The sequence below is a fragment of the Musa acuminata genome, unplaced genomic scaffold (assembly GCF_036884655.1).
Source record: "Musa acuminata AAA Group cultivar baxijiao unplaced genomic scaffold, Cavendish_Baxijiao_AAA HiC_scaffold_1051, whole genome shotgun sequence".
Classification (NCBI taxonomy): domain Eukaryota; kingdom Viridiplantae; phylum Streptophyta; class Magnoliopsida; order Zingiberales; family Musaceae; genus Musa; species Musa acuminata.
In genome coordinates, this window is record NW_027021265.1 from 62,195 (window position 1) to 74,593 (window position 12,399).

Genomic DNA, 12,399 nt, shown 5'->3' on the forward strand with positions numbered 1-12,399 from the left:
TGCCTCTTTGGGGATTTCTGATTCTTCTCGTGCTTGCAGGTACTAATATCCAAACGAACGAGGAAGTTGCAATTAAGCTCGTAAGTATAGCTTTCGTTGTTTTGGATTTGCGTTTATTATAATGTTCGATTAGATTGTCATGCTAGATTGGATGATCAGATACTATCGTTTCACTTATATATTGTGCTTAATGCATTCTTATTTTGAGCTTTATATACATATATATTATAGTTTTATGAACATTCCTGGAGTCTCCTTTTTCTCCCTTGAATTTGAATCATGTTAGCTGAAAATACTTGTACGGATTTTTTCTTTAAAATTCAATATACTGGTATCCTTTGTCAGCTGACAAATTAGATATGCTAAACAAAACCTTCTTTTTTTAATAAATCGTTCACATGCATGGCATCCATAAGAACTGATTCTGTCTGAAGATCACACAGTTTGCTTTGGCAACCTTAGTTTTCCATGTAGATGTCCTTGCTTAGGTCCGGGATAAGAACAAACTCCCTTTGATAATGTTTTTACTATCACTTGGAACTTTTCAATCACTTTCTCTTGTATTTTTTTTGTTCTCCTAAGTATGTCACAGTTTTCTGGATATCACTTGTGTAATGTGTGTGCTTTTATGTTGTCTTGCGTCTCTCAAGAGAGAGTTGAAATTTGAAGTTGTTTTGACGAGTGTGTATGAGGTGGTCATTTATAGGTTAGGCTTTGAACATTTTATCCTCTGGATGCATCAAGTACTTGTAATGGCTTTGATAATTTTTCATGTCTTTATGTGCTGTCCTTGTTTGTTAGGAAAACGTCAAGACAAAGCACCCGCAGTTGCTATATGAATCAAAGCTCTACAAGATCCTGCAAGGAGGAAGTAATGAAAATTTTAAACCCTTTTGTTGTCAGGCAGTTAGGTTAAACTTTTAAATTTCTTACTATTGTTTCCTTTTTTTTTTTGGGACAGCTGGAATCCCTAATGTGAGGTGGTTTGGTGTTGAGGGTGATTATAATGTCCTTGTAATGGATTTACTAGGACCAAGTCTTGAAGATTTATTCAACTTTTGCAGCCGTAAACTCTCTCTGAAGACTGTTTTGATGCTTGCGGATCAGATGGTATGCTATTGCTGCAGTCTCCTCTCTGAAATGACATGATACTTTTCAACTTTGAGAACATGTTGGATTTATCCTTGCATCTGTCAATTTAATATCTTTTTAGCATGCATCTACTTTCCATACTTAGTTCTTTCTTCTAACTTCCTTTCTCTTGTATGAAGGCTTCTTTTCTTTATGGATGGCCACCATATTCTTTTGTTCAATTGATTTTCATTTTCCTTCATTTCATCAACCAAGTAATTTCATGCTTTCTTGAAACGCCTCTTAGCTTAACCTTTTTTACCAAATGCGTTCATACTTTCTACTTTACTACACTAATCATGGGTTTCGTATTTTTACAAAATTGATAATAAGGTTGTTCTGAATTGCCAAGTTATATGGCTGTACCTGATCTTTCAAGATTTCTCACTTCAGATTAATCGAGTGGAATTTGTGCATTCTAAGTCCTTTCTGCACCGGGACATCAAACCAGATAATTTTATTATGGGTCTTGGCAGACGAGCTAATCAGGTGTGCCTCTGAAATTTATTTAGTTTTTTGTAAATTTCTTATTTGCTAATGACTAAGATCATAATTTGCTTCATCGAGTTGCTTTTGCATTTCCATGTAGGTTTACATAATTGATTTTGGTCTGGCAAAGAAGTATAGGGATACTTCAACACATCAGCATATTCCATATAGGTGAGATATAATCGACTAAGCAATGTGAAGAAGTATTTCTCTTGTTGCTGTTGTATCTGATGTTTGAAACTGACGGATCTTTTGTTAGCTAATTGTTGTGAAATTTCTCTTTCAAAAATTGCTATAAGCTGTGCTGTTGTTTTTCAAGGTGAAGGCATATGGAGGCAGTTTTGTGGTTTATGACTTTTCTTTTTCACTTTTTAAATAAATCTGTGGCCAAAATATATAAAGATTGAAGATGTTTAGCTTTTTGTTTCCAGTTTCAGTCTGTTTAAATCAATTTTCATATTACAAGTAAAACAAGTGTCTATTTTTCTGAAGTTTGCATCTCATATATACTCATGAGTACTTCCATCCTAGTCCTTCATTGAACAGTATGTTTGAATTGGCATGACAATGCTAGAGGCTTTTTAAATCATATGGAACGTTGTGCGCCATTTGCAGGTTGCAAGAAGGTACCATCATTTTTAATGTTCTTGTAATCTATTGCAGAGAGAACAAAAATTTGACTGGGACAGCAAGATATGCGAGTGTGAACACACATCTCGGCATAGGTATGCAGAGTTTTTTCCCATATCATCTTTTTTTCACGCTGTTACAGATCTGATTGTATAAGTTGATTAGTTTTTTTTTCTTAAATATTCTAACCTGTATTTCCTGTATCTTTTTATGCCATTCTTTTGTTGTTCTTTCTTGATTCTGACTTTTGTTTTACTTCTGCTTAGAACAAAGCAGGAGGGATGATCTTGAATCTCTTGGATATGTTCTTATGTACTTTCTAAGAGGAAGGTTTGTTAATTTAGTAGAACCACCTTTCTCCCTTTTTGTTTTTAATTTGGTATCTCAAATTGTTAACTGTAGGTTCTTTATTCTTTTTCAGCCTTCCTTGGCAAGGTCTAAAAGCAGGAACCAAGAAGCAGAAGTATGAAAAAATTAGTGAAAAGAAAGTTGCCACATCAATTGAGGTAAACTCTTGTTTATGTTATTAAATTTAGCTTTTCATGTCTTTTCCCTACAGTTTCTATAATAGAAATTTTTGTTGTACCCTTAGGCTTTATGCAGGGGATATCCTTCAGAGTTTGCTTCGTACTTCCATTATTGCCGTTCACTTCGATTTGAGGATAAGCCTGATTATGGATATCTGAAGAGATTGTTCCGTGACCTTTTCATCCGTGAAGGTTGATTTTTCTTCTTATATTTTTCTTCTCTTTATGTAAAATTCATGATTAGTTTTCTGTTAATTAATGAAAGAATGACAACTAATGAAAGTGCATGTTTTGCTCGTTGATTTGTTTATCTGTTTTCTTCAGGTTTTCAGTTTGATTATGTATTTGATTGGACCATTTTAAAGTATCAGCAATCGCAGATAGCTGGTGCTCCTGCACGTGCTATTGTTAGTCAAATGAAGATATTATATATGTTTTATTTTTATTTCCTAATAAATGGATAACCTAATCTACTATCTCCTAGGGTGCAAGTGCAGGACCAAGCTCTGGCTTGGCTCCTGCTGTGGCCAATGATAGGCAGTCAGGTGATTCTCTCTCTCTCTCCCCTTTTCCTCTGTGGATCTTATTCTCATTACTACTCTTTATTGGTTGTTATATTTGCATTGCATGACCTGCAAAGCACATATGTTCTTAATCTATTACACATACTAGCATGTTCAAAAGAATTTACTGATTCCATCTTCATAATTTGGAGTGATAAACTTATAAGACTGCACAGGTGAGGAAGGAAGGGCAAGTGGTTGGTTGGCTATGGACCCTTCTCGTCGGGGACGAGTTACACCTCCACCTGTAAATGCAAGCAGCTCGTCAAAGCAGAAGGCCCCTGTGGGGAATGATACATCTGCCAGTAAAGATGCTATGGTGAGTTTACAAATCTGGCTTTTATGTTTAACTTTCAGCATCAATATTGATGGAATCAATATTCATAAGGCTTCATATTGAATCTGATTCAGAGATCCTTATTTATATGTTGCATAACAGAATCAACATCCCATGGAATGTTTTAAAAGTAGTTCAAAATGTTCGCTGCTTCTTAAAAGACTTTGTTGAACACTCTATCAGACTTGTTTTTTATGATAAAGTGGTTAACTAGTCATGCTAGGGTCACCAAGTATTGGGGTTTTTGAAGAGGGAAGTGACCCTCTGATATTTTGTTGTTAATACACCCAGATATTATGGGCTAACTTTGTACCTGTCGTAGTAAGCATACAAGTTTCTATTTTAGTTAAAAAAAATATTCATAAGGCTTCATTATACCTTTATTCTTCCAGACATGTATAGAATGAAATTTTAGTAATCATGATGGGTTTGTGATCTCTAAATAATCAATTAAAAGGACAATAGCATAAAATATTTTAAAAATTAGAAATGGTGGGTTTCTCATCTAAAATTGTAGTACATGGAAAATAAATGAATTTATTACTGTTAAATGTTCATAAGGTTTTTTAGTGGTCTGCTAGCTTTAAAATTAGTGGTTATGTTGCCACTAGCTGGTCTTCTATTTTTCATCATAATGGACGAACGTGTCTATGATTCTCATTTAGGCTATTTGATCTTGTAATTTTTATTTAAACTCTTTGATCAACAATGGAGATTATCACTCCAGATATATAATTGATTTGGGGTTGCGTATAGCTTTATGATTTTAGCTTGAAAATATTGAATCAACTTTTTGGTGCATGGAATCACAGATGTATGGATATAGCTTTGCGAGATATGGTTGATTATGTTTTGTGTAATTCCTGATCTGGAATGTGTGCATATTAGTTTTCCAGTTCAACCTTTATGGGACGATCAAGCGGTTCATCAAGGCGAGCTGCTGTTTCTAGTAGCCGAGACATGGTGGGCCCTGACACAGATCAATCTCGCACTCGTACTGCTGAGGCCAGCCCAGTGACTTTCCACAAGGTTTCGAGTGCTCAAAGAAATTCGCCTGCAGAGCACAAGCATACTTCATCTGGAAGGAAACCATCTGCAATCAAGAATTACGAGTCCACGCTCAAAGGCATCGAGGGCCTTAATTTTGATAGCGAGGAAAGGAACCAGTTATAGAAATTGCAAGTCCTGCTGCGACTTCCATCCTTGTTCCTCTGTAGACATCCATTAACTAAAATGAAAGTACAACTTGGTATTTTTCTTTCCCTTTGTTTCGAGTCGCAAATGAAAAGCTAGTATGTGCCTCTATGGATGTGAACTGCTGATTTGAGGTGCCCCAAAAGCTGCAAGGCACTGACAAGAAGGTGGGTCCAAGCGTCCAAGAAGCTTCTTGTGGATTTGTCTAGGATACATGCATTTGGTTGGAACATCATGGCTTGTTCCTGTTGTACATGCCATGGATGCTCTGTTACCACATGGCTGTCCTTGTTATTTCATTATTATTCTTGAATTTCTTATGTTTGCTTGCACACTAAAAATATCACCCTTTGAGATCTAAATCAGATCGTCTGCGTGAGGTCTTCTATTCATGTATTTTACCCGGTGGAGTGTTAGAAGTTACCATATATGATTTGATATGATCAGCATTTTTTTTTTTCTGATTTCTATCAAAGAATAGGGATTTGATATCTCTTGATTTATCATTTTATGAGATTGATTAGATTCTTTTTTTATCCTTTTATGATCTGTCCAGAATGACAGTCAAAGTTCAATTTCTTCTTTCTCTTTTCTTTCTAACAAGGGGATTGAAATGATCTCTGGGTTTTCTGTGCCTGGCCAATCAAATTAAGATGATCCATCAATTCATATGAAGATTGACATGGCACCGAAAACTGTCTGTTGCTTTGTATGGTTGTCCTCTCTTTGATGAACTATGCTAAATGGGCTGTTGGCTTCTATTTCTAATCAAGTTTTCCTTGTTGGTTAGTCCGATCATTATTAAGTTTGAAGTCATTTTAAGATTGATACTTTTTAGCCTCTTCTTCCAGTAGCTTAAACTCAAACTCAAACTTGAAGAGAGCTGTGCTTATACAACTAAAAAGGTCTCTGTGCTTACACTTCTGAACTTCCATAATGTAAATTAATCAGATTGATGTAAACATCAAATTACAGGCAGTATATATATTACATTAACCAGCAAGAGACGAAAAAAAGGACCATAATCTACATCTCTCTCTAAAAGTACAGGAAGAATATCCTTCTTTACATTCCTTTTGGGATTTCAGAATCCCAAGCGGAACGAAAAAATATAGAGACAGAGAGAGAGAGAGTGAAGAAAAAAAACTAAGATTTGTTTACAGTAATCTCCATAAAATAATAGGAAAGGAAAAAAGCAATTGGTAGCTCACTCGAAGCTTTGTGCACCAAAGCTGCGTGTGCCGCAGTGTCAGCATCTCCTCCTGTGGTTGGGTAGAGTGAGGGAGACGGTGGGCCTCGGAATGCCCATGTACTGAAGCCGAGGCGAAAGCCTCACCTTGGGGCTGGGTCGAGGAGATGGCACAGGGGCTCTGTGGCCGCTGGGCGACGCAGCAACCCTCGGCGAGAGGTTCACCTGCTCCAGTGCCTTCGATTGGAGGTCAGTCGGGTAATCCCGGACGCACCCAATTCGAGCCCCCGCAGCACTCGTCCACTTGCATGGCAAGCGTTCCCCGAGCTCCGACGCCTTCTCCCCGCCCATCGTTTCCTCCGTACCGCTGCTTTCTTGCTCGCTGGATTCCTGCAAAGCTTCCGCAACCGCCGCTGCATCCCGAGCCGCAGTGGAATCCACTGCCATCTCATCGGCACGTCTCTTGAATGACGGATGCTCATCGTCGTCGTCGATGGAACATCTCTGCGAATCAAACACATCGTACGTGTTACAGACGCCAACAGTCTTTGCATGCATGGAGGAGGAAGATACCATATGTTCTGTTCTTTTCGGTCATTAAGTCCGTAAAACATTCTTTATAGTGTTGCAAAGGCTGTAAGAGAGTTTTCAGAGAACAGAAACAATTCAACCAAGAGTGAGAATTTATCATATATTTACCTTGACATTACTGAGGTCTACGTTGTTGCGCCGAAGGAAGACGATAAATTCCTTGAAGTTTTCTTCTGTTGGGAGGTAATGACCACTGTATGGCCATATGGCCTGAAGAACACCAGAACAGGGGGAAACAAGATTTAATTAGAATGTGTTCCTCCACCAATTAACGTCATCTACTATGTAGATTCTGGTGCCGATAGCTTCTCTTCCCCATTAGAGAACGTGCCTACCTTTAGCACCCCTTCTACTGCCACCAATCTTCCTGCGGATGTCGTTGCTCCCCCAGATAAGAAACTCGAGTGCTGGAACTTCCCCTTCTTCTTCTGCCCATAGTAGGACATAAGATGATATCAGACACATCGAGAATACATACATGTAGATGTTCCAAATGCTGGTTTATGGTGCCTGACATTTACCTGACCCACGTATAACACTCTTGATGTGCTGAGAACAAATATCCACTTGGAACCTTCGGCGGTGGCCACAGGCATTTTATTTTGTTTGTAGACAAGCCTTCCATCCTCCACGATGACTTCATATGTTTCCCTCTCTTTCTGCAGACAGAACACTTGTTGTTGTTAGTCATCATCGTGAACTCATGCATTGCATATAGCAACTTGAGGAGAAGAATGAGTTGAAGGTGGTGCATACAGGTCCGAGGTATTCGATGCACTGGTTTTGAAGTTTGTTTCTTGGGCACTTGTCAAGATTTATTTCCCTTCCATCACCAACATCCAGCCTTCAATATGAGTAAAAGAAAGAAAGCAAAGGATGTTAGCACTGAGAGTTCAATCAACAGAAGGCAATAATCTCCTAGTAGAAGCATGTATGCATTCCATGCTCACCAGTAAAAGAATGGCTGGTTGCTCTCGCTCTTGAACCAGATATCGTAGTAGAAGTGCAAATTGTGGCCATACCGATGTCGTGGATCGATCTGCGCAGCAGAATTACCCATCAGAGGACATGTAAGATTTAACGCAGAAGAATATTGTTGGAACAGGTTGATTCATTTCTTACAGCTTCCAGCCAGTGTTGTAGTGCCAGCTTCTGAGCCTTTTCATCTTTGGACAATCCCTTCCCGACCTGAAAACATGATTGGATGAGCAAAACGAGCAGTAGAGGTTCAAGTTCAATGCACGGATGGATTGGATGCTCTCACTTCATTACCTTGGCTGCTCTGGTTCGCGCCCTTGCCCATCGGGAAGCTGCTGTCTCTGGCTTTTCGACTTTGAAGAATGACACCGAGCTATGCTCCAGCGATGCAAAGTCTAATGCCTTCCACCTGTAGAGGGAGTAACAGTGTCAGAGAGAGAGGTTGCAGAAAGGTAGAACACAGATTAACCAAGAATTATGGTGCCATTGGAGACTAACCATAGCTCCTCGACCACAACCGCGCAATCTGCTAGATTTCTTCTGGTTCGGTAACTCCTGTACATCTTCTGCAGCTTGGTAGCTGCTGCATCAAGCTCACTCGAAGCCCTGGGTGAGGAAAACTCAGGAAGGCACCTCGCAAAGCCAGCGTCGTGTTGGATCACTTCCGGTTCCGAGCTCTTGAAGCTTGAAGACTTCTCCATGGCTGTGCCGTTGGGTACATCGGACGCCATCCTTTTCCATGAATCGCTTCGTCTGAAACCAAGTGACCTCAAGTTCACGTTGATGTCTTTCTCGCCAAAGCTAATCGATCCGAGTAAAGCATCTTTTGTCTCTGCCAGACCAATTATTTTGCTCCCCATGCATTCGATCCGAGCCCACGTAAGCAAGGACAGGGACAGACCCATTGTTACGATTCCACTAGTATGGCCCTGTCAAGAAGAACGTACACAAACTATGAGGGTGAGTTCCGGCATTCCGTGACGAATTGAAGTCATTGTAATGTAATGCCACATAAACAGACTCTTGGGAGGAAGCTTTGCTACATATAATCCAAAAGAAAGAGAAAGAAGAACTGAGAGTATTGTATTTGCCTAATCATCGGTTTTTCACGGCATTGGGTGCACTTGTGACGGCTGAGGACTACGCCGCCGGTTAACTGGTGTTAATTAAACCTCATTAAAGAACTGGTTGATTAACCTGAGTAGATACTTCAAACTAGAACACATTTCTCTATCTCTGGTCAATACATATGAATGCTGAGCCTAAGCAGCTGGAACATGACCACCTCACCCGAGGGATCAAAGTAAGCATGTAACAACTGAAAGGGTTTCTCCCAAACATACTCATCGCATCTCTTTTTGCCAGTAGATTACAGAAACCATTTCCAAACTGCAAAACACAAGGCACAAAAGTACTCCAGAAAGGAGAGCTCCTGCAGGAGACGCAACATACAACAAAAGCAGACGCAAGAGAGGGATACCTGACGGATCCGAAGAAGACGAAAACCAACGCTTGCCTTGTGGGAGAGGAGGACGAAGGGTAAGCGAATGGCTAGCTTTGCACAATTTCCGACGACTTCCTACGCTTAATTTATAGTGTCGCATGTCTTGATCAAGCCGTGCTGGTTCCTTCGTGCCCACAGTACGGAGTAGCAGCCCTACGCACAGGTTTCGATCAACCTGACCGCGGTATCGTAGACATCCGCGAAGGGTTGACAACCATGGATTTCTTTGGTTCGACCGGTGAATCGCCACCCGTTTCCAGTCGGAGGGTTCAGATGTATCGCCTCTGGATGCCACTACACGTTCTAAGAAGCTCGGCCTTTGATAAGTCAACATGCGGCGAAACTTTCCGTTGACCATGGATTACTTTTCTGATAGCTCATCCTATCTATTAATTACACCACAAACAAGTCTAATCGTGTTCTCTTTTTCGCAAAAAACTGTGTTATATAAATAGAAACTAATATTCAAACTTTGCTGCGGTAATCAGATGACGAGAGGTTGGACGGTGAAGAAGCGTATGCGTGGTTTGCAACAACGTGTGTGTAGCAGTGATAGTTTCATGTTTCCCTTCGTCATGCCCTTCGTCATACGGACGGTCAACCTCCCACGCGTACAATCCATGAATCAAGTCGCCTCTCAATATTTAAGTGTTTATACATGTGAGAATCATCAGATATGCGATACAAGTCGCACATTCTTTCTCGTACGCACAAAATCAAAGCGTAAACAAAACCACAAAGCGGCATGTGAAATGGAGGACGTGCCCTCCGCTCTGGGCGTTTGACCGTTGACCGACATGCGCCGCGTAGGATGCAGACGTGACTCACGAGCGTGAAAGCGTGACGTTCATATTGGCAACCCCTCTTCGTCTCCATTCGCCCGGTGATCCCACCGTCCCGCGACACGGTCGGTGATTCTTGAAACATGTTTTGGAACGACGACGGCGTCAATCAGCATCTGATCCATGCTTTTCTGCAGATGTGTGGACCATCAAAGAGCGTTTACTTGAGAAAGATACCGTCAGGGGTGACACTGCCCGCCCTGCCTTCAGCGTACACGGTTGCCGGCGTTAGCGGATAACTCCTAAAGAAGGTGAGTGAGACGCAAATGTAGAGGTGACAGATACGCACATGAAAAGCCGGTGATGAGACAGACAGATGGTTGGCAAGGAAGGGAATTTGACCTTGTCAACTGCCTTGGGACAGCAACGACACGCTAATATAGCAGAGCAGAAGCTCCTATTTTAACCATATCGATTTCCATTAGAGCTCGTCCTCCGGATCCTTGCCTCCCTCCTCCGTCAGCAACAGGTTTCAGCCTCCACCCACCCACGCTCCTCCTCCTCCTCCTCCTCCTCCTCCTATCCTAACCCTCAAGAGGAGACGAACACAAGAGAGGATCGAGGAGGGGAAGTAATGGCTTATCAAAAGGCGACCACGGCGCTCTTCATGTGCGCGTTGCTGTTTCTTTCCTTCGTCGCAAGGATCGAGGGTAGCCAGAACTGCTACTGCGAGTGCATGAAGAAGTGCATTCCTCTGGGGATCGTGAGCGAGCAGGAATGCTCCAAGGAGTGCGACGAGGCGTGTATGACGCTAGGGTTTGACGGGAAACCGGAAGGAGGGATGGACTACTGTAGAAAACTGGAGAGTTAGAAACACTATCCTCGGATAAATAAACGCCCCCATCATTTTAACCAAATTTTATATGTCCTCTGTATTATGTTTATGTGTGTTTACGATGATGATGATGTCTAGTCTCTCTCTGCAGCTTCATGTTTTCTTTCTCTGCAATATCACATGTTCGTTGTTTTGAATGCTTATATTCCTCTTCGCGCAGATCACGATGACTTGCATGGCAATGGCACGGTGTACAGCACTTGTTATTGTGTGCTATGTTTCAGTTTCTTGGGGGTACTTATGGAAGACCAATTTTTCTAAGGTCAACTTTGCATTCCCGAGTTCTCGGGGTGACCTTTGACCCATATAAGCCGATGCCCGATTCTTAAGATCGTAACATGGCCTAAGAGATGAAATAATATTAAGAATATCATTGCTCGATAAATCGGTTAAAATAATACAAAATTTCAAAGAAGATATAAATCTGATTAGACTCAAACCCGACCGCGTTGCCTGCCAGTCAAAGTCGTTAGATCTTGGCCTAATTTCCAAGAACTTTCTTATAGATTTTATATCGACCATCCATACAAAGACCCATTGGGAGAGAAGCGAGAGAAATACAACATATTGTTCTCCTTATTATCTAATGATATTGAAATTACCCAAATCTCACATTAGCAGTCAGTCCACTAATATCACTGAAGAACTAGTGGATACATCAACTTGTGGCCTGCTCCTGAGAAGGACATGGATCGCTCAGAGGTTGTATGGCAATCTTAAGTCCTTTCTTGAAGTCGAGGAACGGGAAGGACATGGGCCAGTCATCCTCCTCCTGCGTCTTCCATGAGTACTTGAGGAGCAGATGATGCAGAAAAATGCAGGTGTCCAACCATGCCAGATCAGATCCAGGGCACAACCTTTTCCCTCCACCAAATGGCATAAAGTTCCTTGCGATCTCCACCTCCTCGTTCTACGTGACCATGCGACGGTGCAGTAAAGATCATGGTCTGATGATTCATGGTGAGTGGGAAAGAGGAGAATGGCTTCGTACCTGCCATCTCCGTGGGTCGAACCGGAAAGGATCATTGTGGAGAGAACCGTCCAAATGAACACCGGAAAGTATCGGCAGAACTTTCCACCCGGCAGGAATCTCGAACTCTTGATCACGACATAACGCATGCAGGAAGAATCAAAGTTCAGTGATTGTTGTTGTGATTCGACAAGTAGAACAAATCACGAAGACATTTATACCTTTGTATCGGACGGGCTTTATTGCTTTGCGGTGAACAAACTTCACCACGTTCCCCAGACGCAAAGCTTCGTTTATGAGGCACTGAGTGAGCCGCATGTCCTTGTAATCCTGCCATTTCAGTGGCTCATCTCCTGCTTTCTTCTTCCTCGCTGCAGCATGCTCTGCCTGTCATCACGCAGCACCGATGCATGCACATGCTCTTGAGGTCTGAATCAGCCTGGGTCGAGCGACAGAAGAAAACTTACCCTGAGCTCGCTCAGAATCTCCGGATCGCTCCCTACAAATTTGACGATGATAGCGATGAGCATGGCGGTGGTCTCGTACCCTCCGATCAAAAGATCGATCACGAGGCCAAAGATCTCTTCCTCCGCCAGGCCACCATGGGACTCCAGCAAGT

The 12,399-nt window shown here is 41.6% G+C and overlaps 2 protein-coding genes across 2 annotated transcripts; one reads left to right on the plus strand and one right to left on the minus strand.

The window, feature by feature from the left end:
• Window positions 1-5: 5 nt before the first annotated feature.
• On the plus strand, window positions 6-4,940 carry LOC135665970 (casein kinase 1-like protein 2; the record flags this gene model as incomplete). Its single annotated transcript, XM_065177433.1, has 13 exons — window positions 6-80; window positions 802-871; window positions 962-1,110; window positions 1,525-1,620; window positions 1,721-1,791; window positions 2,284-2,345; window positions 2,517-2,580; window positions 2,672-2,756; window positions 2,843-2,969; window positions 3,102-3,184; window positions 3,262-3,322; window positions 3,517-3,659; window positions 4,566-4,940. Coding segments are annotated over 13 exons (1,371 nt in total), but the record flags the coding sequence as incomplete, so codon positions are not given.
• A 1,059-nt stretch (window positions 4,941-5,999) lies between these two features.
• On the minus strand, window positions 6,000-8,534 carry LOC135665975 (IQ domain-containing protein IQM1-like). Its single transcript, XM_065177438.1, has 9 exons — window positions 8,128-8,534; window positions 7,924-8,038; window positions 7,774-7,839; window positions 7,602-7,690; window positions 7,408-7,495; window positions 7,173-7,310; window positions 6,987-7,079; window positions 6,760-6,861; window positions 6,000-6,564 (listed from the first exon to the last, which is right to left on the minus strand). The coding sequence occupies exons 1-9, from the start codon at window positions 8,532-8,534 to the stop codon at window positions 6,121-6,123; spliced, it is 1,542 nt and encodes a 513-aa protein (XP_065033510.1). The 3' UTR covers window positions 6,000-6,120.
• Between the last annotated feature and the right edge of the window lie 3,865 nt (window positions 8,535-12,399).